We start from the raw sequence: 24,447 nt of genomic DNA, 5'->3' as shown, positions 1-24,447 counted from the left end.
AACTTTCACCTTTTCATTTAAAGGAAGCACTTTATGGCTTCTCTTTGGTATATTTGAAGAATTGCCAGCATCACTACTCTTGTGCTTTGGAGTCATTTTTAAGTGAAATATGGGTTACTTTGAATACAAGCACTGTGATACCATGATAGTAGATCTTACAACCAAGACGGCTACTAAGTGACTGACAGTCGGGAAACATCAACTGCAGTGTGGAGTCACTAGATAAGATTCACATCCAGGGTAGGACAGAGTAGGGTGTCACAATGTTTCATCACACTACTCAGAACGGCATGAAATGTAAAACTTAAAAGTGCTTATTTCTGTAATTTTTCATTTAATCTTTTCAGACTGAGGTTGTCTGCAATTAACTGAAACAATAGGAAGAAAAACCATAGATAAAGGGAGACTACTGTATTTAAGAGGTTGGTAGCAACAATTACTTCAAACATAATTTACAAGATATCCATTATCTTAAGTACTATAGGTAATTCCATTAATATATTTTCATGAGGATTTTTAGGTAATTACTTTTCAGCATTTCCCCTTGCCTCAAAGTGAAGCCTATTATTTCTCTAAGTACCCAGGTTGCAGTAAATAACTGCCAATGTGGTAGATGCCCTTCTCTCCACAATGTCAGCAAAAACATTTTCATTCACAGACTGTCTCAGTTCAGTGCATTTTCTTTAGAATTCAGTTCCTTTTTTTCTAAATAAGAAATTGCTATGATCAAAATAGCTGTCATTTGCCTCTGAAGCATTTTCTATAGGTTTTGTTTTAGCTTTCTTTGGAATTTAAAAGAGAAGTGGGAAGACGATTTTAGATTAACACCTGTCTGAGAAATTGCAAAATTAGAGGTGGCCATCTGGTTTGCATGATTTGTAATATTTTCAAAATAGGATCTTACCATTCCAAACAGATTTTTTTGACTATCATAAAATAATACTTAATTTAAAACCTGCTGCAGCTATGAACTTTTTACTATCAAACTGTTGGTGATGTTTATTTTAATAAGGAATGCTCCTGTAACTTCTCTGTTCTCTGAGAGACTGATATGGGCAATGTAAGGCCATATTTCTCATTTCTTGGATCCACATAACCTGAAGGCTTATCTTAGATTTCTCTGTGCTTATAATTATTCTAGGCCTAAAGTAATCAACTACAACAGCTCTTAAGATCTGAATTTGATGGAGGTTTGATGGACCAAATTTGATGGACCACATTCCCTGACAGCCCTTTCCACGGTACAAAGGCAAAATGTTGTCACACAGAAGTGAACAACTTCCCCCACCCCTTCCCCAGTCATCCTAGAATTTGAATGTACACATCTGCTTTTCTCATGTGTCAGAGGGGTGTTAGGTTTCAATATTTAATTGTCACTGTGTGTCTAGAAGCCACACAAATGAGTACAGGGAAAGGAAGCTTCACAACCCAGCAGCCTCCTGCATTAATCTCACAGAATATTAACTAAAATTAATTTCTTTTTTAAAGTCCCTTTACAATGATCAAGTTTCATCTAAATGATAATCAGTTAGCCTCTGGATACGCCAAGATTCTAAACTGTGTTGAAAATTATGTTATATTAATAAGGTGGTGCTACCTTATAAGTAACTATTCCAAGTAATTTTTGCCCTAAAATATGTTTTAGAATCTGAAATTTAAGAAGACCAGGCTTTTTAATCTTCAAGTTTAGGTAAAATGTAGCTAAACTTTATTTTTAGTAAGTGAACTGTTAGTGAATTTAAGTCCCAACTAGGATTCCCATATAAAATTTGCATGTGACTATGGTATGTTTTAGTAAATTTTAAATCCAGTATGGTGCCTCTGGCTGATTAAAAGGGGAAAACAGACACCTGATTAGCCCATTCTTGGTGCCAGAATCTCAACAGAAATAATAAGATAATGTGAATCTTATTCAGAAACTTACCTATAACCACATCTGAAGTAGTTCTTTAACTTGAGAATTGTGTGTAGAAGCCAAAGATTGGTTGATGGTTGTTGAGCCCATGATATAGAAGGAAAACTATATTCATTTAACTTTAAATATAAATACCACTACACATACTATTAATGGATTTTAATTGCAATTTCCAGTTCTTCCTAACTAAGAAAGAAGAACCCTTCATCAGAATGACCGAGAAAATTGTCTCTGTTTTAGCTAGGACCTCTATATTGCTTTCTCACCCCTAGACCCTGCTTTGCTGCTCCTATCCTGGAGTGGGAGCTAGTCTCCAAAGATGACCCCCTCAGTAAACCATGCCCTTATGTAGTGCCCCGCCCCACATTCAATCTGATGTGGCCCTGTGTAACCAAAAGAATGTGGCAGAAATGATGCAGCTTCCACCTTGGTCTCTTACTCCACTTGCTCTGGAGTAAGTCAACCATCCTGACTACCCTGACACCATTTTCTAAAGAAGTCTGGCTAGCCTCATGAAACTGTTCCAGCTATTCTAGCTGAGGGGTTGGACATGTGAATGAGGAAGCCATCTGCATATCCAACCCAAGTCAGTCCTTCATCACATGACTCCAGCCCTAGTCACAAATGCATGAAAAATGAGATAACTGACCGGAAGAGTCTAGTCAACCCTCGGAACCATGAAAGACATAAATTATTGTTGTAACCCACTAAGTTTTGGGATAGTTGGTTATACAGCAATAGAAAATTGGAACATTTAGCTTTCTTTTTTTATTATTAAATTTATCAGAGTGACATTGCTTAATAAAATTATATGGGTTTTAAGTGTAGAATTCAATAATACATCATCTATATACTGCATTGTGTGTTCACCACCCAAAGTGAAATCTCCTTCCTTCATCATTTATTTGACCCTGTTTACCCTTATTTGCCTCTTGAAACCCCTGACCTGTTGTCTGTGTCTATGAGTTTTTGTTTGTCTTGTTTGTTTGTCACTTTCAGTTTTTACCTCATTTATAAGTGAAATCATATGGTTCTTGACTTTTTCATATTATTTTGCTTAGCATGATAATCTCAAAAATCCGTCCATATTGTCACAAATTGCAGCATTTCATCTTTTCTTATGGCCGAGTAATATTCCATTGTATATATGTACCACATCTTCTTTATCTAATAATCTTTTGAAGGGCACTTTGGTTGTTTCTGTGTCTTAGCCACCATGAATAAAGCTGCAATGAACATAGGGGTATGTATATCTTTAAAAAGAAATGTTTTCAAAAATTTGGGGTAGGTACCCAGAAGAGGGATTGCTGAGTCATATGGTAGCTCTATTCTTAATTTTTTGAGGAACCTCCTTACTGTTTTCCGTAGTGACTGTACCAATTTACATTCCACGAGCAGTATACGAGGGTTCCTTTTTTCCCACATATTCTCTAACACTTGTTATTTCTTGTCTTATTGATAATAGCCATTCTAACAGGCATGAGGTAGTATCTCATTGTGGTTTTGATTTGCATTTCCCTTATAGCTAGTGAAGTTGAACATGTATCTGTTGGCCGTATGTATGACTTCTTGGGAGAAGTATCTATTCAGGTTCTTTGCCCATGTTTTAATTTGATAGATTGTTTTTTGTTATTGTCGAGTTGTATAAATTCTTTATATATGTTGGATATTAACCCCTTATTGGAGGCATTGTTGTTAAATATCTTCTCCCATCTAGTCGATTGCCTCTTTGTTTTGTCGATGAGTTCTTTTGCTGTGCAGAAGCTTTTTAGTTTTATATAGTCTCATTCACTTAATTTTGCTTTTACTTCCTTTACCTTTGAAGTCAAATTTATAAAATCCTCTTTAAATCCAAGGTTCATGAGTTTAGTACCTATGTTTTCTTCTATGCAATTTATTGTTTCAGGTCTTATATTTAGGTCTTTGATCCATTCTGAGTTAATTTTGCTGTATGGTAACAGATAGCAGTCTAGTTTCATTTTGCTTTCTTGAGTCCTGTCCTTTTGTACTAGAATAAAGAACCTGATGACTGAGTTCTTTTCATTTGCTATTGCAAATGCTAATTTTCCTTTTATGCAAAATGCTAATAGAGGCTATACCTCCCTCCCATATGCCTTGTAAAATTTTGAGTGTCTTCTTGTTCAATAAAAGCCTTCTGTGCGCCCTCTTTTTTAATCCTAGGATGGCTTTTCTTGGCCTTGCAGCTCTCTTATACATATCCTGGCTTGTGTTCTCTAAAGTTGCAGCAAAGCAAAGTTTGTAGATTTCAACTTTTGGCAGGAAAAGTCATTTCTTCATTGCCTAAGAACCAAAGTTGCACATACCCACCCGGACAGTTCTATGTCACTTCCTATGTAATGCCTTAAACTTCCTCCTGGCACAACTGATTGAAGGCCAAACTATTTAATCATTCTAAGTACCATATCACATCAGCATGTGGTTGAAGTATATTCCCTCATTGTCTCTCCCAAACTTTATAGGTCCATGATTTCCAAGAGCATTGGATGAAATATAGGAGAGTACCCAGAGAGTCTCACATGAAGCCAGGCATAGATTGTGGCTTCGTATTATGTGTTCTTTTTTCTTTTTTTTTTTTTTTTTGACAGAACTTGAAGAGAAATGTATATATTTAAAAATTTTTATATTGACTATGCATAAAATGAATTAAATGGTTTAATAAAAAATTGGACAGTTGAATACTCTAGAGCAAAGAAAATGAACAAACTATGGATATATGCATCATTGTGGTTGAATCTCACTATATAATGCTGAAAGAAGTATGCAAGTCACAATAAGATATACGGTGTACGCTTCTATTTCTGTAAAGTTAAAGAGCAGTGAATATCAGACATTTTAGAGATACATGATCAGTAGGTAAACTATATTGAAAAGCACATACATGATTATCATAGAAGTTGGGAGCTTGTTAATTAACTCTTTATTGGAGAGGGGCCCATGGGAGACAGTGAAGGCTATAGAAAAATTTTATTTCTTAACCTAAATGGTAGTTACATGGTTATTTGCTTTCTAATTATAATTTAAGTTGTATATTTTAATAATTCTATATGAATGATACGTTTAACAGTAAAGAAGTTTTTAAAAAGTAATCAGGAAATTTATACCTCCTAGAGATATATTTTGAAATACATATATAAATGCCTCTTTTCTGATTAAAAAAATATTTTTTCATTATAGAAAATCTGTCTAATAGAGAAGACAAATAGAAATAATCAATAATCCCACCATTCTTGACAAGCTGGGGAATTTGTACATTTTTAGAACCTTTTTTTTCATTATTTTTAACTTACATATTTTTAAGATTTTTCCTTGTTTTGAATGACATAGAAGTTCTTTTTTTAATGTTTCTTTTATTACCATAGTTGTCTTTTTTTGTGAAAATTATCAGTAGGATAAATTTGGTACATTTAGATATTCTTCTTAGTGGTTTTTCAATAGCCTTCCAGCTAGCAGTGCATAAATTTTTAATGAAGGGATAGGATCCATTCCAAATAAAGTTTATCTGCATGTGTTGTGATATAGAGTAAATATTTACCCTATTAAATGGTTTCTTCATGTTTCTGTTTTTTATGGCTAGCATAATTTTCAAAAATATTACTATAACTATCTAGAATTTATTTAAAGAAAAGGTTAAAAGTCGTATTTGAGGATATGCGTCAATAATTTTAACTCTAGTTTTTTCAGCCAGATTACGTCAAAATATACTGTATATGTCAGCTAGATACAATGTCACTATAACAATAAGAAAATATATTTTTTGAAGATTGTTTTAGAGTAATTGGTAATTTAACAATTTGAATAAAATGGACAAACATGTCTGTCAGCTTTATCTATGAAATGATGAAATGATTGTATTCAAGTTTTGCAGTAACCTTACCTATTAAATTTCTTGAGTGTTCAAGTCCACTAAATATGTTAAATAAAATATTTGTGAGTAAAAGTGAGGATATGGTAACTATTTTTCTTCCCTACTTCCCCAAATTAAGAACATCCACATAGAGATTATTTAGGGGTAAAGTAAATGGGACTTTATATGTTTATGAAAGATGTTGAATATAAAATAAATAGTAATAGTCTTAAATGGTGAAATTTTGATGTGTTGCCTGTTTATGCCTATTTTTGAAGCTTATCGTAAAATTATTTAGCAAAATCAAAAGTTTCACCAGTTGTAAAACCCTTTCCAGACGTTGCCAGGTTTCCCCTAGGGGACAAAATTGACTCCAGTTGAGAATCACTACTATAGTATATTTACTAAAATTTTTATCGTGCTTTTCAGGAGCATAATATAGAATAAAGCAGTGTGCCATTAGTAGCTGGGGACAAAATCAGCAGAATAGAAATGCTACTAGGCAGTATTTTGGATAGTTCTATAGTTCAACAAAAATAAAAAAAGTCAGAAACAATAACTACATTTCTTAATCAAAGACTAGATTGTCTAGGTAATTGGTACAGAACAGACCACTGGAAACATTTCACTGAGTGCCACACAAGGAAATATAATTAGTTAATAGCTGCAGATGTCATTTATGGCTGTTTTCCTTTAGTCATTATTTTTAAATATGAGGTAGCAGGATCTGCAGATATTAAAGGACACGTGAAGATCCTTCTCCTGTTTTGGGTTACCTCAAAATCACAGTAATTTTCCATGGCATGCTGGAATAAAAATGTGTTTCACTCCTTTTGTCATTATGTCTACAAGAGGTGATGTCCAGTGCCCTGCTGGGAACGTCATTAATCTGACTTCTCTCCAAAATTTTTGGATTCTGTGTCGTGACGAGAACTCAGCAGGCAAACCAGTTCACAAGGTGTTTTTCAGTTTAAGCATATGCCAGAGATAATAAAAAATGGAGCTATTCGAGTGATGTAGAAAAGCAAAACACGTTCAAATTTATTAAATTATATAAGCAGGAGGGAGAAATATACACAAGTCTCAGCTCCCAACACCTATGAATCTTACTGCTCATTTGAGAGCATTTTATGATAGTTTTATTGAACACTTGTACAAAAACCTGAGTAAAAATTATTGATGGAGAATCTGAAGGACAGGTGACATCACTAGACTCCTTGAGGCAGGTTGTCCAGAAGAAGGTAAAATAGGACCAAATCCTGAACACTGACTGAGGGCTCTACTTACCAGGCTTGTGTTGGTTTCCTTTACTTGGTGACTTATTCCTGCTGTGGAGCAAGGCAGAAAGAAGAAGAAAGAAAATTGTGTAAGGTCTTTTCTGATTCTTTTACTAAATGAATTGAGATTTTTCGTTTTAAAACTCTGTATCGAAAATATCATATAAAATGTTACTATAAGATTAGATTTCTAAAAGTAAAATCATGCCATGCTACAGTCCTTCAAGTGACATTTCTAACAATTTTAAGGGTACTTGTATAGTAGATTTATTGTGTTTGTCTCTAACTGGAGATGTGCTGAAAGTGTCAAGGCAGTACCTGGGACATAGGAGACAGTCATTAAATAGTTGCTGACTGAATGTGTGGGAAGGATGTATTTTGGTGTGGCAGTGTGTCGTTTTATACAGTAGAAAGATTTTTAAACCAGTAGATCAAAAGATACAAAAGAAGGCAGGTACGCATTGCCTAGCTTGAACAATTATCAACTCATGGACAATTTTGCTTTAACTGTATACCACAAACTTTTCCCATTCCATCATGTTTTGAAGCAAATTCCAGATACAATATCATTTCATTTATAAATATTTCAGTGTCTTTCTCTAAAAGATTAGGGCTCTTTTTTAAACATTACTGCAGACCATTATCATATCTAAAATATTAAAATGATTCTTTAATACCATCAAGTATCCTGTCAGTCTTCAAATTTTTAATTGTCCCATAAATATCATTCCCTCTCACACATTTTTTCATTTGAATCAGGACTCAAAAACGATCTATGTATTGTGATTATTTATTTCTTAAATACTTTTTAATCTTTGGTTTTTTTCAGCTTCTCTTTATTTTCCCCCTTATAATTTATTTCTTTAAGAAACTGGGTTGTTTTGTTGCAGTGTTTCCCACAGCCTAGAGTTTGCTGATTGCATCCTAATAGTGTCACTTATCTAAATGTCACTTATGTTCCTCTGTCTCCTGTATTTTCTGTAAACTGGTAGTTGGAGCTAAAGGCTCGATCAGATTCAGATTCAGTTTTCTTTTTGGCAAGTCCAAAAAGAAGGTAGTGGATAAATCATAATGACAGTATTATTGACCTTTTGCTCAGTCCCTTGCATATTGATTTAGCTAACATTTGTTAAGTATTTTCTCTGTGCCTAGCAATGTGCTTATTTCTATAGGTATTATGTCATTTAATCATATTTAAGCCTCATAATACTATTACATATCCATTCCTATTTAATGACTAGACCTCTTATTGGGGCCAAATAATCGTAAATGTCTTTCAAACAAACTCTTTAGTAAATACCCTCATTGTCATGTATGTGATTTAATTTGGAATTATCCTAACTTTCATTGGATTAATTTAGACTATATAAAAATATCTTGCATTAAAGACATTTTCTGATATTTTAATAAGTTAAAGTAATAATACTCAAAACCTATCATTTAACCGTGAATTTGTTGTACTCAAGCCTATTGTACTAGAATTCGCCATCTGTCAACTTCATAGACTGATATCTAAACCATATATGGCTAACAGAATTCAGTATTTCATGAGTTTCTTTTTCCTTTGCACTCATTGTCTTCTGCAGGTGCACTTTTATGTTTCTTTCTTCTCTTTCTGCTTTCATTGTGTGCTCGCAGTGCTCACAGTATCCTACTGTTTCCTAGTGTGAGAAACTGGCTTGTGATTGTAAAAGCAAAACTAGCTTTTCGTTGTTTGTTTATGTATCTTTAATTTATTCTGCTCCATTCTCTCCATAGTCCTAAATTCTGCTGTTTATAAAACCAGACCATTGGAGCTCCAGACTCAAAAAATAAATGTCAAATTATCTGGACCAACTCACATTTTTGAAGATTAAAGTGTTTGATGATGTCAAACACTTTATAGTTAACAGGGCTGAAATTTATAGCCAGAGTCTAGTAGCTGTTGTTTACAGATGTCTCTAAAGCACACCACTCATCAGGAAAAGCCTCAGAGTGAGCTGCCAGCCTCTTGCACTGTGTTCCTGCTGTGTGAGCACAAACGTTATAAAAGGAGTCCCTGGAATCATATTTCCACCAATGGACTAAGACCTGCTCTGTCCAATTGGAGCTGCACAGCTATACAGCTATATCCTCATTTGCATCTTTACTGACCAATCATAGCAGCTCCATAACAACCAATCAAGACGTGAGATTATGAACAATCAGGGCAGTGTTATTTGGACCAATCAAACTGTGCAAAATTGGATTCTTCATGCGTATAGAAATGGACCAATAAGGGACCAGGGCAGGCATGTTCTCCATATAAACTAGCCTCTTCTTTGGGGTGGGGGGAGCACACTTTGCTTTTCACTGGAGGCTGTGTTCCCCAGTTTGCAAACTATTCACCTGAATAAAGCTGCTTCTTTTACTGCACTTCCCAATTGGGGATACATGGTGGCATCAATATTTTGTTCATAGGTTGATGGAGAAAAGCCACCAACCAGTCCACGTTGCAATTTGATACCAGAATTCTGGGAGCAAAACAATGCAAAGAAGATCCCATTGTGTAGCTTTACAAGCTGACATGCAAAAAATAATGTATTCTTTATACATCTTAACCTGTCTTCTCCAGTCACTTGCCATTAATAGTTGTAATATTCTCAGTTCTCTAGAATACATATTAAGTGAAGCATCTGGTTCACTTGAATAGAAGGAATGTAAAGCCTTAGGGACTACAACAGGGAAATAGAAGTGTATTTTCTTATTCTGTTTGTACCTCACTGTGAGATATTAGCCAAATTCTCTGTTCTTATTTTCTAAAATATAATTTTATCTTTATGATTATCCATAAAGAACTTTAAGATTCTTATTTGAAACAGTCTTCTGTAAGCTTGTATAAATAGGAATTGTATCTCTCTTTACCTGATCTTACAGGATGTCCAGGGTAGCATGGTGCACGTGCTTGTGCTTAATAAGTAAACTTCAATGCTAGTGGTGTTTGAAAGGTTGTACACTTTAAAGGGTATTTTGTTCCCTTTTCCTTGGCAGGACCAAGGAGCTTCCTTTTCTAAGACCAGTGCTTTTTGGACTCAGTGAAAGTACACTTTGTTCTAGGAGAATTGCCATATGAAAGCCTAGAATATATATCGAGTTCTTCCAGGAAGAGTGGAAAAATCATGTTTTAGGACAATGAATGCTGACTTGATGCTGAATGAATGATTATTATGTGCTCTTTTACTCACAGGCTCGTTTTTCATATGTGCGGATGAAATTTCTTTTCTTTTCCTGGTTGGTGGTTTTTGTTGGAAGCTGGATAATATATGTGCAGTACTCCACCTATACAGAACTGTGCAGAGGAAAGGACTGTAAGAAAATAATAGTAAGTATTTTTTTATTTCCTAGTATATGAAAAAATCTGTATTAATAGATAATATTAATAACACATATTTACTATTTGTATTTACTAATAAATATTTTCAAAAAGTAAAAGTTAATTTGACCCTCAAGTTGTACTGAACTTCTCGACATTTCTATATGACCAAGATAATAGGACTGTTCTCTACTTTGAAAAATCTGATATTCAGAAATCTAAATATATAATACAGACTAGTATGAGAGCTTCCTAATTACAAAGAGGGATTTTTATTTTTTAAATATACTTGAAATTTAGTTTAATCAGATGGGTTTTTTAATGTTTAGAGTATGAAAGTGTGTACCGGCAACCTTTTCCAGAACATGTCTTTTGAAGAAATGGAGTTATTCTCTAATACTGTAAATGTATCTAAAAGGCATATAAGTACATTTATTATTTAATTTCTGTCCTAATAATTGGATATGTCTCAGGAAAATTGTTCTGTCAGTCTAAGATTTCTAGTAATAATTATTCGTTCCATAGCACTTGTATTTTAAATGTTTGAGGATAAGTAAATTTAACTCCTTGTTTTCTGCTAATATATTCTGATATAAATGATATTAAGCCATTTCATCTGATAATTACATTTTTTGATAACAATGATTGTTGGGATCCCAATCGTTATGACTTATTAAAGATTCCTTAATTATTGAGTGGTTACTCTTAACCCAGGCCAGTGGTGCTAGGTGAGTGCATGTAACAGGGGACATGACACAAACTTATAGTCTAGCAGGGAAAAAAATGAATAATTATAGTAAAGTAAGATAAATATTACAATAGCAAGTATTATAGGAACATAAGAGGGAGATCTGAGCTTTCCAACATTCTAAGAAAATACAAATCAATAGAACTGTAGGTACTCTTATCAGTCAAGATTTAAAAAAAAAACAAAAATTCCCCAGGAGTATTACAGCCTCTTAACTAGGTAGGCAAAGGAGAAATTACTAACATAAGAAATATAAGAACCAGGGGAATTAATTAGTAAAGAAGAGTCCCAAATCAAGGTTCAAAGATGTGACTCTTATGCTCGTTCCAATTGGCCATTCTACATCTATAAGGAACTTTAAGATAGGAGGAACCCCTGGAACCAGGCAATGTATTGGGTACTTTACATGGTCATTAATACTTAAGATAATACTCTGAAAGCCCCAAAAGCTCATTTTACAAATAAAGAAGTGTGACTAAGAGAGAGAAGAATTTGCTTGTAATGTAGAGCCAGAATTTGATCCTAATTCTGTCTCTATTTAAAGCTCATGCTCTTTCTGCTACCCTGTATCAGAAAAGACTGACAAAGTTTAATAAAGCTAACAAAGCCTCTCACAAAACTCACCTGAAGAAGAAAGAAGCAGAAGTTATGTAATTAACTATAATAACATATAAATAACCGAACTATTTGAAATGTTCATTTCCCTTCTTCCAGGCCATATTTCTTAATGTGCCTTGGGGCATATTAAAAGGTATTTCATGGAAGGAAAGATATCCATGGTCATATGTATTTGAAAACAGAGGGTTAAATGAAGATAAATACCGGACTTTACTGAGGACTTCTCAAGATCTTTAATATACTAATGTGCATTGTACATCTCCAGAGAAGGCAAATATAGTTGATTAGGAAAAAATACATCCCCACTGCAGTCCTCCCAGGAAGACCTATAACATCGTCTGGTGATATTAGAAATACTGTTCTAAGAAATTAAGCCAAAATGAAATAGATACGCTTTTACCTAATGTTAATACGATAGCTTTCAAAAGGAGGGCATATGTTGGTACATGATTTGTTTTTAATATTTAGAGTATGAATTATAGTTGAAATACCTCATTATTTTTTCTTTAATTTCACTTTAATTGATGAAACTAAGATGCAAACAGAAAAGATATTTTAGAAGTCTATATTAAAGCTTTTTAAAAACCATATAAAAGTAAACCTGTGCAGTGTAAACCCATGGTGTTCAAGGGTCAGCTGTAGAGTTGTTTCCACTTTTTGGCTATTGTAAATAATGCTGCTGTGAGCATTGGTGTCAAGTATCTGTTTGAGTTCCTGCTTTCAGTTCTTTTGGGTGTATATACCTAGAAGTGAAATTGGTGAATCATATAGTAATGTCTCCCTGATTCTCTTAAATACAGGTCAATTCTCTGTTGAAACTGTCTGTTGTTTTATTTATTTTTCTCTACCTTTTTCCATATTTACTTGAACATGAACATCATTATAAAATCCTTTTTGGATGACTCCAACATCTGGATCATCTGTGGACCTATTTCTATTGTCCATTTTAGCTCTTGTTTTTTAATCATGTCATTTTGTCTTTTGGCATGTCCTGTAATTTTTTCATAATGCCTCCAGAGTGAGTTTCCCTTCCGTCTAATAGGCAGATATAATGGTAGCCGATCACCTAAACAGGGCTATGCTGAGTGGGAGCTAGGTTGCACCTGCAGTAAAGCTCAAGCTATTTTTGACTCATTTCCATTCCAAGAGGATAGCCTTCCGGGAATTTCAGCTGAGAGCCTGCAAATTCATTGGGGTGTCTCCCTCTGGCAGGTTCATAACTCTAGTCTATATCTTGTAAGACTGCAAAAACATCTGTTCTGCTTTTCAAAGGCTTTCCAATGAGATTTTTAGCCTCCCATTTTGTAAAACCTCAAATTTGGCAAATCCCAACAAGATAACTGGCTGTGTACTTGAGGTTCCCTTAGTTTCCTATAAAAGCAGCTCCCTACCAGTATACAGTACTGGTTCTCATACTCTTGTGCATGCCTGTATCAGCAAAATCCCTAAGGGAAAAAGAGGTTGTAAGAGTCAACTCACCTTCTGAGGTTCTTTTAGCTCACCTTTACTCTTGGGGTTTGGTCCTTCAGGGTCTCAGCCCAAAGCATGGTGTTCCAGGGTACCACCCTTGGTAGGAACTGGCCTAGATTTTTATCTTCCACAAGACTGTGTATTTCAGGTATACATCTCCAGGCAAACTCAGCCACCAAAGATAGGCTCACCTCTCTTGAATTTTATCCTCTCCCAGATCTCGACTGAGTAATTTTTCACTATCTTGTTAGCACTTTGCAGCTTTATTATATACCTTAGAAATATTTTTCTGCTCACTTTTTAGTTCTAATCAAACAATTCCTATGCAATATTAGTGCTATCTTAGTACTACTGACCTTAGTATTACCAGTTTCGTTAAGTTTCAAGAACATAACTCCTGAATACAAAGCAACTACAATTTTTTTTTTAAAGCCAGCCTTAGGAAAAGATATATTTTAGTCTCAGAAATTTTTTTTTATTTTTATCATTTTCAAGGTTTTGTAAAATAAGCATTGAATTATGCTAGAATTATATTCTGCTTCCATTTCTTATCAATTAAAGTCTCCAGAGGATGACTGCGGCTGTCCCATTTGGAGCTTTGCCTCCAAGCTGAGATCACTGTTTAGGAGTTAGGGATGACAGGTGATCAACAGAGTGTGATGAGCAATTTACTTAGGTTTAAAATTCATAGTATATCTCAGCTGACATAGCTTTTTTTCTTCTCTGTATTTCTGTCTTTTTCTCTCCCTCTCTGTCTGCATGTAAGGAGTCATGTCTGTTTTAGTGGTCAAGAGCATCTGCATTGGAACTAAAGAGCTTCAGGTTTGAATTCCACATTTGCCATTCCTTAGCTGGGCAAGTTATTTAGCCTCTGTAAAAAGGGGATTAATAATACTATATGTCTCATCAAGTGGTTGTGAGGATAAAATGAGCTCATGTATTAAAAGCTTATTAATACCGTATTGTATATTTAAAAGTTGTTAAAGAGTAGATTTAAAAGTTACCACAAGAAAAAAATTTCTAACTATGTATGGTGATGGATGTTAACTAGACTCATTGTGGTGATTATTTCACATTATAGATAGTCCCCACTTTATGATGGTTCAGTTTAGATTTTTGGACTTTATGGTGGTATGAAAGTGATACACATAATAAATTATGAGCTGCTCAATACTTTATTATAAAACATGCTTTGTGTTAGATGACTTTGCCCAACTGTAGGCTACCGTAAGTGTTCTGAGCACATTTAAGATATGAGGTTTAGTAGGTTAGGTGTATTAAACGCACTTTTGGTTTACAGTATTTTAAATTTATAGTGGATTTATCAGGATGTAACTCCATCATAAGCTAAGGAGCATCTATATATACAAATATCAAATTATTATGTTATACACCTGAAACTAATATAATGTTGTATGTCAGTTATATCTCAATTTAAGAAAAGAAAGGGATTAATTATAAGGAATTGGCTTAGCCTGTTGTGGAGACTGGCTAAAAAAGTCCAAAATCCATAGGGTAGGCTGTCCAGGACAGTCTGGAACTTCTGGGCTTGGGCTGAAGCTGCTGTCCATAGATGGAATTTCTTCTTCATCAGGGAGGCCTCAGCAGTTCTTTTCAGGCCCTTGAACTAATTGAATCAGGCCCACCCAGACCATCTAAGATAATTTCTCTCAAAGTCGATTGATTATAGACTTTAATCACGACTACAAAGTACCTTCACAGCAACACCTAGATTATTGTTTGCTTCATTAACTGGAGACTACAGCCTAGCTAAGTTGACACACCCGCAGACCATCACATCACATTAAAAATATTTAGTTTGTACTATAAATAGTTGCACCACTAAAATTTAAAGAAGGTTTCAGTGAAAGACAGATCTTTCTCTACTATTCTACTGTGGATAGAATAATAGAGACAGGCTTCACAGAGGAGCTAGAACTTCTGCAGGGCTTTATGGAATAGAAGGAATTTAGAAAGGGATTGAGGAACATCTTCCTCCTTCTAATTATATACCCAGCTTGCCTTAGCACTTTTATCCCAAAGAGCAAGATTCTGATTAATATAAAATCTGAGAATTTCCAGAATCATGCATTAATAGCCTTGGTGGTCGGGCCTATTGGCTGCCTATAAATTAATATAGTTTCTTCTTTTGTCCTTTTGTTGTAAATTTAAAAAATAAACCTAGAATGTTGAACAGACCAGATATGTAGTTCATATAAATCATGTACTCTGTGTATTAGTCTCTTTTAGTAATCAAGTCTATTTCTTCAACATTGTAAATCACTGTAAAATATTACTATTATTTCCCTGAGATGTTTTCTTTAATAAGATTAATAAATAATTTTAGTTAAAAGATGTTATAAACTTAATGTATTCTTAATTTATCTTAAGTTTTTAGGGAGCTAGGAACCAAAACTGAGATTAATTTTGCACATTGTACATTTATTGCAGTTTGAATTCAAGTTTCTTGTTTTCAGTTTTTTTTTATAACTATGAAACCTTCCATTGTCACATTCATTATTTAAATCTCAATTCTAGTCAAATGTTAAAATAAGCTTTTAAAACTCAGAGAAGGGAAATAAAGTGGGGCTGGTGCACCATGGGAAGCCAAGGTTAACCTTGTGGAAGTTGTAAGGAATGAGGATTGTGTTCTGCTCTTTGTTTGAAGGCTGCTCTCTAAAACTGAGAGCGACCACTAACTAACCCTAATTAGATGTGCTTGGAAGGATTCATTTTTTTTTCCAGTTGTACTTTTCTCTTTTCTTCTACTAACCTAATTATAATATGTTATATAACTCATTGTACTGTACATTTTCTCCATCATAGAAATCACTAATTTACTCAGTATTTCAGTAAATCCTATTTGGAGCTTAATTATAAAGAATTTTTGGCGCAGCATGACTCTTCAGTTTGCTGGGTTCTTTAAAAAAGAAAAAAAGTTGGAGAGGGAGATAAATTTTCCTTCTATACATTTTTTCAGGACAGTGTTGTTTAATATTGATATTTTGGGCATGTTCCTCTATAATCAAGAATGCGGTTCTATCTGGGTACTAATGAGGTACTAATAAAACTCATTGTTATTCTGGTGAACCTTTGTGACTGTTTTATGAGCATGTGCTTTAAAATGGAAGCATTAAAAGATGAAAGAGCCTCTAAATTTTATTACAGTCTCTTTTAAGATTTGATTTCTAGAGGTGATGGTTTGTTCCTTAAGACAACTAGCTTAATATATACTAAATTTAAGATATTTAGAACCGTGTTTTCAGTTAGATAGCAACACATAATTAATGATTTTATTTAGTTTTGCATTTGCTTAGCATCAATTATTTGTCTCTAGAGGTTCATTTTGTGCTATTATCTTATATTTTTAAAAGATATAGAATCGATCTACTTGGAATATACTATTTTTAAAGTTCAAGCTTAGTTTTTTCCTTTGAAGAAAAGTATAGTCTTCCTTTATGTCAACTTTCATTAGGTTACTAATTTTTTCTTTATGAACTTACAAAAAATATTTACAGAACAAGTTTATTTCAAATCTTAACATACATAAGCTTTATTCTAAGGATAATCTTACTGGTTAAATTATAATAGCATTTCTAGTGGCCTTCATGTATTATGCTGCACGCATACTTATGTCATGTGATGTTCACCGTGATACTGAGACAGGTGGTATCATTGTTATCATTCACATCATTCCTGAGAAGCAATAAAGAGATTAAGGGTTAAAGCCAGTTTTGAAGAACAAGTCAGCAATGAAACACCATGTTATTTTAGTTATGTGATTACCAGCACTGTGCTAGAACCTGGAAATGCAGAGATAAGACATATCTCCACCCTGAAGATGCTTATAGACAAGAAGAGAATATAGAAAAATAAACAAGAAGCACATACTTGACACTGGGAGTAGTGTTGGTAGATTTAGCAACAAAACAAAACAAAACAAAACACCAGGATCTCGGCTATTGTAAATACTGCTGTAATTAACATTTGGGGCGCATATATCTTTTAAGGTTACTGTTTTCATTTTCTTTGGATAAATATCCAGAAATGGGATTGCTGGATTGTATGGTAGTTCTATTTTTAATTTCCTGAGGAATGTCCATATTGTTTTCCGTAGTGCATCTTAATCATTTTTAAGTGTTTAGTTTAGTAGTGTTAAGTGTATTCACATTGTGTGCAGCCAGTCTCCATAACGTTTTCATCTTGCAAAACTGAAACTCTATAGCCATTAAACAGCTTCTCATTTTCCTTCCCTCCCCTCCCACCCCCAGGACCTGGCATCCACACTTCTACTTCCTGTTTCTATGAGTTTGACTACTTTAGAGACCTCAAAACTGGAATCACGTAGTATTTGTCTTTTTGTGACTATTTTATTTCACTTAGCATAATATCCTGAAGTTTCATCCATATTGTAGCATGTGTCAGAATGTCCTTTTAAAAGTTGAATGATATTCTATTTTATGTATATGCCATATTTTGTTTATCTAGTCATCTGATGGACCTTTGGGTTGCTTCTACCTTTTGGCTGGGAAATTGTTTTAAATTAACCTAATCTGATCTGGCCATGTATCCTCTTTAGATTCTATTTTGAAAGATAATGGTAGATGTTTGATATAGGTGAGTATTAACTACTCCCACACAACCTTATTACTAAGTTATAATGAAAATTATTTCTGCTACACATATAGACATCGGTTCAACACATAGTCATAGATTATTTTATATAATTAGTCTAAACTCACTCATTACAGTTCTAACTCTGTCCTTTTAGGTGCTCTGTCATTTTGCATGCAAGATTTACTCAAGGCAGAAGCAGTGATACTGCAGAGGCAGGCTTGGTACCCTTACAATTAGCATTGGGGAACTAGAAATTCTGAACCAGTGATTCTTGAAATGTGGTCTCTTTGACCAGCAGTATTAGGATTACCTGGCAGCTTTCCAGAAAAGAAGATTTTCAGCCCCACCTAAACCTAATGAGTCAGAAACTCTGACACCGAGTTTCACCAGTCTTTGTTTTAACAAGATCTCCAGGAGATCTGAAGCTCCCTAAAGTTTGAGAACCTCTGTTTTAAAACAATTATTTCTGAATACCTCCCTAAAGATAGAAGTTGTAGCATCAACTGGTTCTTATGCCCTTTCTGTGAAGAGGTAGAGAACATCTCATATTTTAGCCAATCCACATATTTTAAATACCTTTAATTTCAACAATAGCCCATTTCTACCATTACCATGCATTTTAACAAGCCACAATTTTCACCAAAAGAATCCAAATTTGCTAATTAACAAAATCTCGGAAATGGATCAATCTTGATCAAGATATGGAGTATGAGTTTCCTTATTATCTTATTAGAACATTAGCTGAGCACCTGAACATTCCTGCATTCCTGATTAGGATATTAGAGGCACCAGGACTATAAATTCACTTGCACATACACATGCACAAACGCTGTGTATGCTGAAGAATTTTTTAAAAATTAGAGACATTATAAGAGAAGGTAAGGGAAGAAGGGAGAGTGTTTGTGTGTGTGTGTAGAGGAAGAGGAAAAGGGAATGTGAAGGAGAACCATTAATGGCCAAGAAAAAAGTCAGGAGAGAGGCAAAAAATGAAAAGTTGAAGACACTGAGAGTGCAGGGAATGGTGAAGATTTTAAATAGTTGATATAGGCCAACGGAGAGGTTGCTGACTAGAGACTTGGAGAATTCTCAGGTATTGTGTAAGAACCCAACTCGGCTGTTTTTTCCTAAGGAGAAATTGATAAGATTGTCTGGAATACATTTTTAGAACATGGATCTGAGAAAACTATTTAAAACTTAGTACTATGCAATCTGTTCATTGTTATCTCCCCTTGTGGTACAGTTTCCATAGTTCATGAAATTATTCCTTCAGCTTGGATGGATTTTGTAAAATTTAGCCAATGAGTGCCATCTTCTGGTACTATGAGTTATGTGCAAGCAAAAGAGGCTGTCCAGTCAAATTATTGTGGTAATAAAATCTTAGGGCTGGAAAAATCTTTGATGTTTTCCACTGAGTTTCCTTTTGTAAAGTTGAACATTCTTTATAATCTCTGTCTTTTTAGTCATAAGAGCAGATTATTGACTGATTAAAGTTTGTGTATATGGCTGTGTCTGAAAAACAAAACTAAGTGATGTGTGGCCAAACATCCTTTTTATACAAGCATAAGAGAAATTTGCTTTTGGTTTGTGATGGAAGCCACAAGTTGAAGAGCCTGTTCTTTGTGACTACCTCTTTGATGCAGGGTTGGCTCAAGGTCTTTGCTCAAAACAGGAATGTGATTCTTGTAGCTGAATGCCAGACTTGTCTTCACTGCTTACCAGTTTACTGATAAGATACTGGTTTGTTCTTTTTTGTTTGTCTGTTTGTTATGAAAGAGTATTTATTTTATCCTCAATGAGGGTTTAAAATAAAAATTACTATGCTCTTTATGGTGGTTGTTTAATAAACGTTTACCAGACACTTCAAGGCCAAAATCTGTGCTATTTGCTAGAGGGGAAGGGGAAGTTCAAAGGTAAATATGACAGTGTCTCTGTCTTCAAGTCATCTTACTGTCTACCAGGGAAGATAATATGAACATAAATGGTGTTAGATTTAGGAATGTTAATTCCCAAAAGGTCATGCTTAGATCTTACCTGGTGCAGAATTATGGATAAAGTTTTCTTCAAGATTCAGGAGCCAAAGGTCAGGGTAGTTGAAGGGGATAGTTCTATTTGACCTATCTCAGAAATTGTTCATAATAAAATGCCATGTTTCTGGGTAAAAACCCAGAATATACTTCATCCGTTCAGCAAGTGCATTTTATATGCATTTGGTAATGTGTCAGGCATTTGTGCAGTTTTAAGAAAACCAAGATGGAAGTCCTGGCCCAACTTTGAGTCACTTGTGCAGAGAAAATGAATGTGCCCAGGGCCCCTTAGTAGGAGCACTGGGGTCAGACCTCTGACACAGCCATTTTTAAACCTGCTCTGCATGTTCCTCTCCAAGATACTTCTGGTCCTTTTACCTTAATAGTTTAAAGTACAGGCTCTGGAAGCAGACTGTCAAGTTTAGTCAGATTCCAGTGCCATCACTAACCTACCCTCAAGTTTCTTAACCTCTCTTGCCTCAGTTTCTTTATCAGCAAAATGTAGATAATGACAATACTTCTTTCATAAGGAGGTTATGAGGGTTAAAGAGACATATATGAAAATATCCTAGAACAATGTTGACATATAGAAAACAGGATAAACACCCATATACCTACCACCTATATAACAGACCTTAACCTTTTGCTGTATTTTCTTCATTTTTAAAAAAGAAAAAAAAACACACTACAGTATAGTCAAAGCTCTCCTTAACTTCCCTGATAGTCTCCTTCTTCCTCCCCAGGGTTAACCACCATCTTTGAGTGTGCGTCCTTGCCTTCATGTTTTCGTACTTTCACTATGTGTATATGGGTACATAAATAATATATAGTATTGCTTTGCATGTTCCTAAGCTTTAATAAATGGTATTAAACCATACATATCATTCTGCAACTTTGTCCATTTGATACTATGTTTTCAACATTTTTCCATGTTCATAAGTATTGGCCAAGTTCTTTCATTTTAATTACTATGTAGTATTTCATGAATATACCACAGTTTATTCAGCTGTTCTCTTGATGGGTGGGCACCCTGAGGTTCTCCTAGCCTGTTCCTTCACCTGATATTTTTGTTACTAATTTTTCATTACTGATCTAATTTTTAAAATTGTATTAGTCTTATTAATATTAAGATTTTCTATTCTTGTATCATTTATATTTTTCTAGAAATATTGTTCATATCAAATGTATTGCCATAGATTATTTTTTTCACTATCACTACCCTTTTCTAATCATCTTTATTTGTGCCTCCTCTTTTCCTTATGATCAGTCGTGCTAAATGTTTACTCTTTTATTAGAATTTTCAGAGCTTTTGATATTGTTGACTTTTTTCCATTAATTTCTCTATCTTTAAACCTTTTGAGGGTTTACACTGTTAGTGTTATAACAACAATGGATTTTTAAAAGCCTTTTTAGTTGAATGCTTACTATTTATATTGTCTCTTATCTTTCCATCATTGCATTTGAAGCCAAAAATTTACCTCTAAGAACCGCTTTAGCTGAATCCCACAGTTTTGATATGTATACCTTTATTGTTGTTTATTGCAGATATTCTGCATTTCCAGTGTGATTTCTTCTTTAATCCACAAATTAGTTAGGAATGTGCTTTTTAGTTTCCGAACATGCCTGTGTTTATTTTGTTATTTTTATTGTTGATTTCTTATTTCTTTGTGGTCAAAGAACGTAGTCCATGCAATCTTAATTCCTCAGAAACCTAAGCTATCCCTGCAGGAGGTTTCACTCCTGCCCCTGAGTAAGCCCTCAGAATTCATACCACCTTTGCCTCAGTGAAGAAACATGCCAATGAAATTGATAGCCATTCGCTCTGAGCAGAGATACCAACCAGATGGCTCTGCATTTCTTTAAAATACCCAGAAGATGACCTGGGGAAGAAAGTATTAAGCATCTCCCTGTGTGCCCCCACCTCAAACTTGAGTCTGCTCCTCCTATGAAGATGAAACCTGTTATTTTTGGTTACAGCCAGGTCTGAAAGAGAAAGCAGGCATGGTCAAGGGCTCACCCAGGAACTGCTCTGCTAGGTGAAGGGCAACAGCTCCTAGGTGTTGGCATTTAACTCTACACATGGGCAGGGGTTTGGATCTCTTTCAAGGTTCTTATCAGCACGGCAAACTGTAGGAAGTGTTGGTAGGGGGGACCAGTGGGCAGCTTTGAGGAGCCACCTTGGCCTCTTTTAAATATTAAGTACTTACCAGAGTCCACTGTGCTTTGGATGTTTCCTTGAGATCACGGAAAAATTTAAACCACCAAAATGAAGGGCTCTAGAAACTATCCTGAGTTCCTGTGCCACGTAAGAGGAAGCCCAATGTTGGCCCTCTGATAGGGTGTAAGATCCAGAGAGCCAGAGCTGGACAATACCGATCTGTGAGCAGCATGTTATCAGACTAAGGGAACCAGATGGACAGGGAGAATTCTGGGAAAGAGCAAACAGAAGGTAATTGTAGAAGCCAGAGAATAGCAAGAAGGTCTAAAGCAGAGATTGGGAGATGAAGATCAGAGGAATTGTCTCGGCTACATAGAGAATATAGCCTTTATTTTTATTTTGTATTGGTTAATTCCTTTTTTTGCTTTTCATTTTTTTTTAATTTCTTGAATTTTGAATTCATTTATTTTGTTCTTTGCCATTTATTAGTGTAATTACAACTTAATATTCTTTAAACAGTTCTTCAAATTTATCTTTAGCTTTATTTCTGATATATATTTTAAAATGTTATTTATTTCCTAGAGACTGAAAATGTCAATTTGTACTTTTTCTTTGACTCAAGAGTTAAAAGAGTATTTAAAATTTCTGGATAAGATTTTTGTTAATTTCAAGTTTTATTATATTATGATTATAAAATACTGTTTGTGCCATTTCTACTAAGTGGAATGTATTAAAGTTTGGGCCTAATTTTGTAAATGTTCAAAGGACATTTGAAAAGTCTGTTCTCTCTTTTCAGGGCAATTAGATCTACCTTATTAGTCAGGTTATTTAGTTCTTTTATATCCTTTTTCTGTAAACTTTTTTATCTGTCACGAACTAAGAAAAGTAAATTAGGATCTCCTACTTCTAATGCCTTTCTATTTATTTTTCTATTTCTTATACATTCCACTTAATGAATTTTAATGCTACTTTATTTGCTTTATAAGGAAGTCATGACTGCAATGTCTTCATTGTGGATTTTGTGCTTTATAATTATAGAGAGCCTTTCATCCTTTTGGCTTTATTTAATGATTTCACTCTCCCCTACCCTCCGAATTCAACCTCATCTGGTATAAGATTATGACTTATTTTTTTCCCTTTGCATTTGGCTAGTACATCTGTGCCATCTTTTATTTTCAACTTTTTTGTCACTTTTCTGAGGATATTTTTCTTTCAATAGGTGTACTTATCCCATTGACATTTATAGATATGACTTAGTTCTGTATCATATTTTATGATCTACTTTCTGTTTTTAGGATTCATTTGGTTTCTCTCTTCCTCTAGGAGGTGTGTATTTCTTTAATTTTTTTACGTGTGTTCCTTCTGATAATTTAGGAAGGGTTGTATTCTATTTTTAGCTCTTCTAGTGGTTAACTCTATACTATAACTTTTAAAAATGTACTTCATTCTCTGTTTCCTTGGACCATATCTGTTTATTCCCCACCACAATCAATGATAAAATTATTGTACTGCCATTCATCCCATCTCCTTTCCTCCACTTAATTTGAATCAGTCATTATTATGAGTTCTTCAAGTGATCATCTCTATTTATTTTTAGCCACTAAGATATTTATCGCATCATTATTTGTGCATGATCATCTCTACTGAGATGAATATACTTTTGTCTCTCTTATTTGGTTAATTAGATGTAAATGTTATATTTTGATCTTGGATGTTAAAGATAAGGAAATCAACAACTTTATACCACCTCCCATCTTCTTACATTTCCCCTTCTTGGTTTTTGTTAATTTTATTAATTTTACTAGTATAGTTAATAATATTCTAAACAATATACAGTAATGCTTAGGAGAATGAACTCTGGAACCAGACTGCCTAGGTTGGAATCTTGTTATCAGGTTATAACTGTGTGACCTCGAGCAAGTTACTCAACAGATATTTGTTTTCTTATTATTACAATGGATATAACAATAGGTTCCATGGATATAACAGAGTTGTTGTCATGATTATAAAAGTATAGCGCTAGAACAGTGCCTGACAGATAGTTAGCATCTAGTAACCACCAGATAGCAAATTAATGATTATTATGAAATAGGTTCCCAGGGTCGTTTTTATCCCAGTCCTACCTTTCACATGGCTTCCATCTTTAGTTTCTCTGTTGGTTGCCTGAAATTTATTCTCTAATAGTTCATGGTAAGTGGGTATTATATTTTCTGATTCTTTTACATTCAAAATCATTTGATGCCTTTTACTTGAAAGTTTGGCTATGGAAAATAATAACTGCTATTATTGAGCACTTATTAAATCACAGATTCTCTATACTCATTATACCATCTACCTCACAACGCTATATATCAAGTACTGTTCACATTCTTTTTCACAAATGTGCAAATTGGGAGACAGGCAAGTTAAACATCCTTTCTCAGA

At 34.3% G+C, this 24,447-nt stretch overlaps 1 protein-coding gene across 4 annotated transcripts in view; it reads left to right on the top strand.

Moving 5' to 3' along the window:
- Positions 1-24,447, top strand: part of DIPK1A (divergent protein kinase domain 1A) — a 90,793-nt gene that overhangs the window by 57,313 nt on the left and 9,033 nt on the right. For all 4 annotated transcript variants that reach the window (XM_016134257.2, XM_016134256.2, XM_016134259.2 and 1 more), the window contains exon 2: positions 10,263-10,397. In XM_016134257.2, the coding sequence (XP_015989743.1) occupies positions 10,284-10,397 (114 nt within the window). In that variant the 5' untranslated portion in view covers positions 10,263-10,283. The remainder of the gene's footprint in view (positions 1-10,262; positions 10,398-24,447) is intronic.

The sequence above is a fragment of the Rousettus aegyptiacus genome, unplaced genomic scaffold, assembly GCF_014176215.1.
Source record: "Rousettus aegyptiacus isolate mRouAeg1 unplaced genomic scaffold, mRouAeg1.p scaffold_m13_p_1, whole genome shotgun sequence".
NCBI lineage: Eukaryota > Metazoa > Chordata > Mammalia > Chiroptera > Pteropodidae > Rousettus > Rousettus aegyptiacus.
This window is presented reverse-complemented; position numbering and strand designations above follow the sequence as displayed.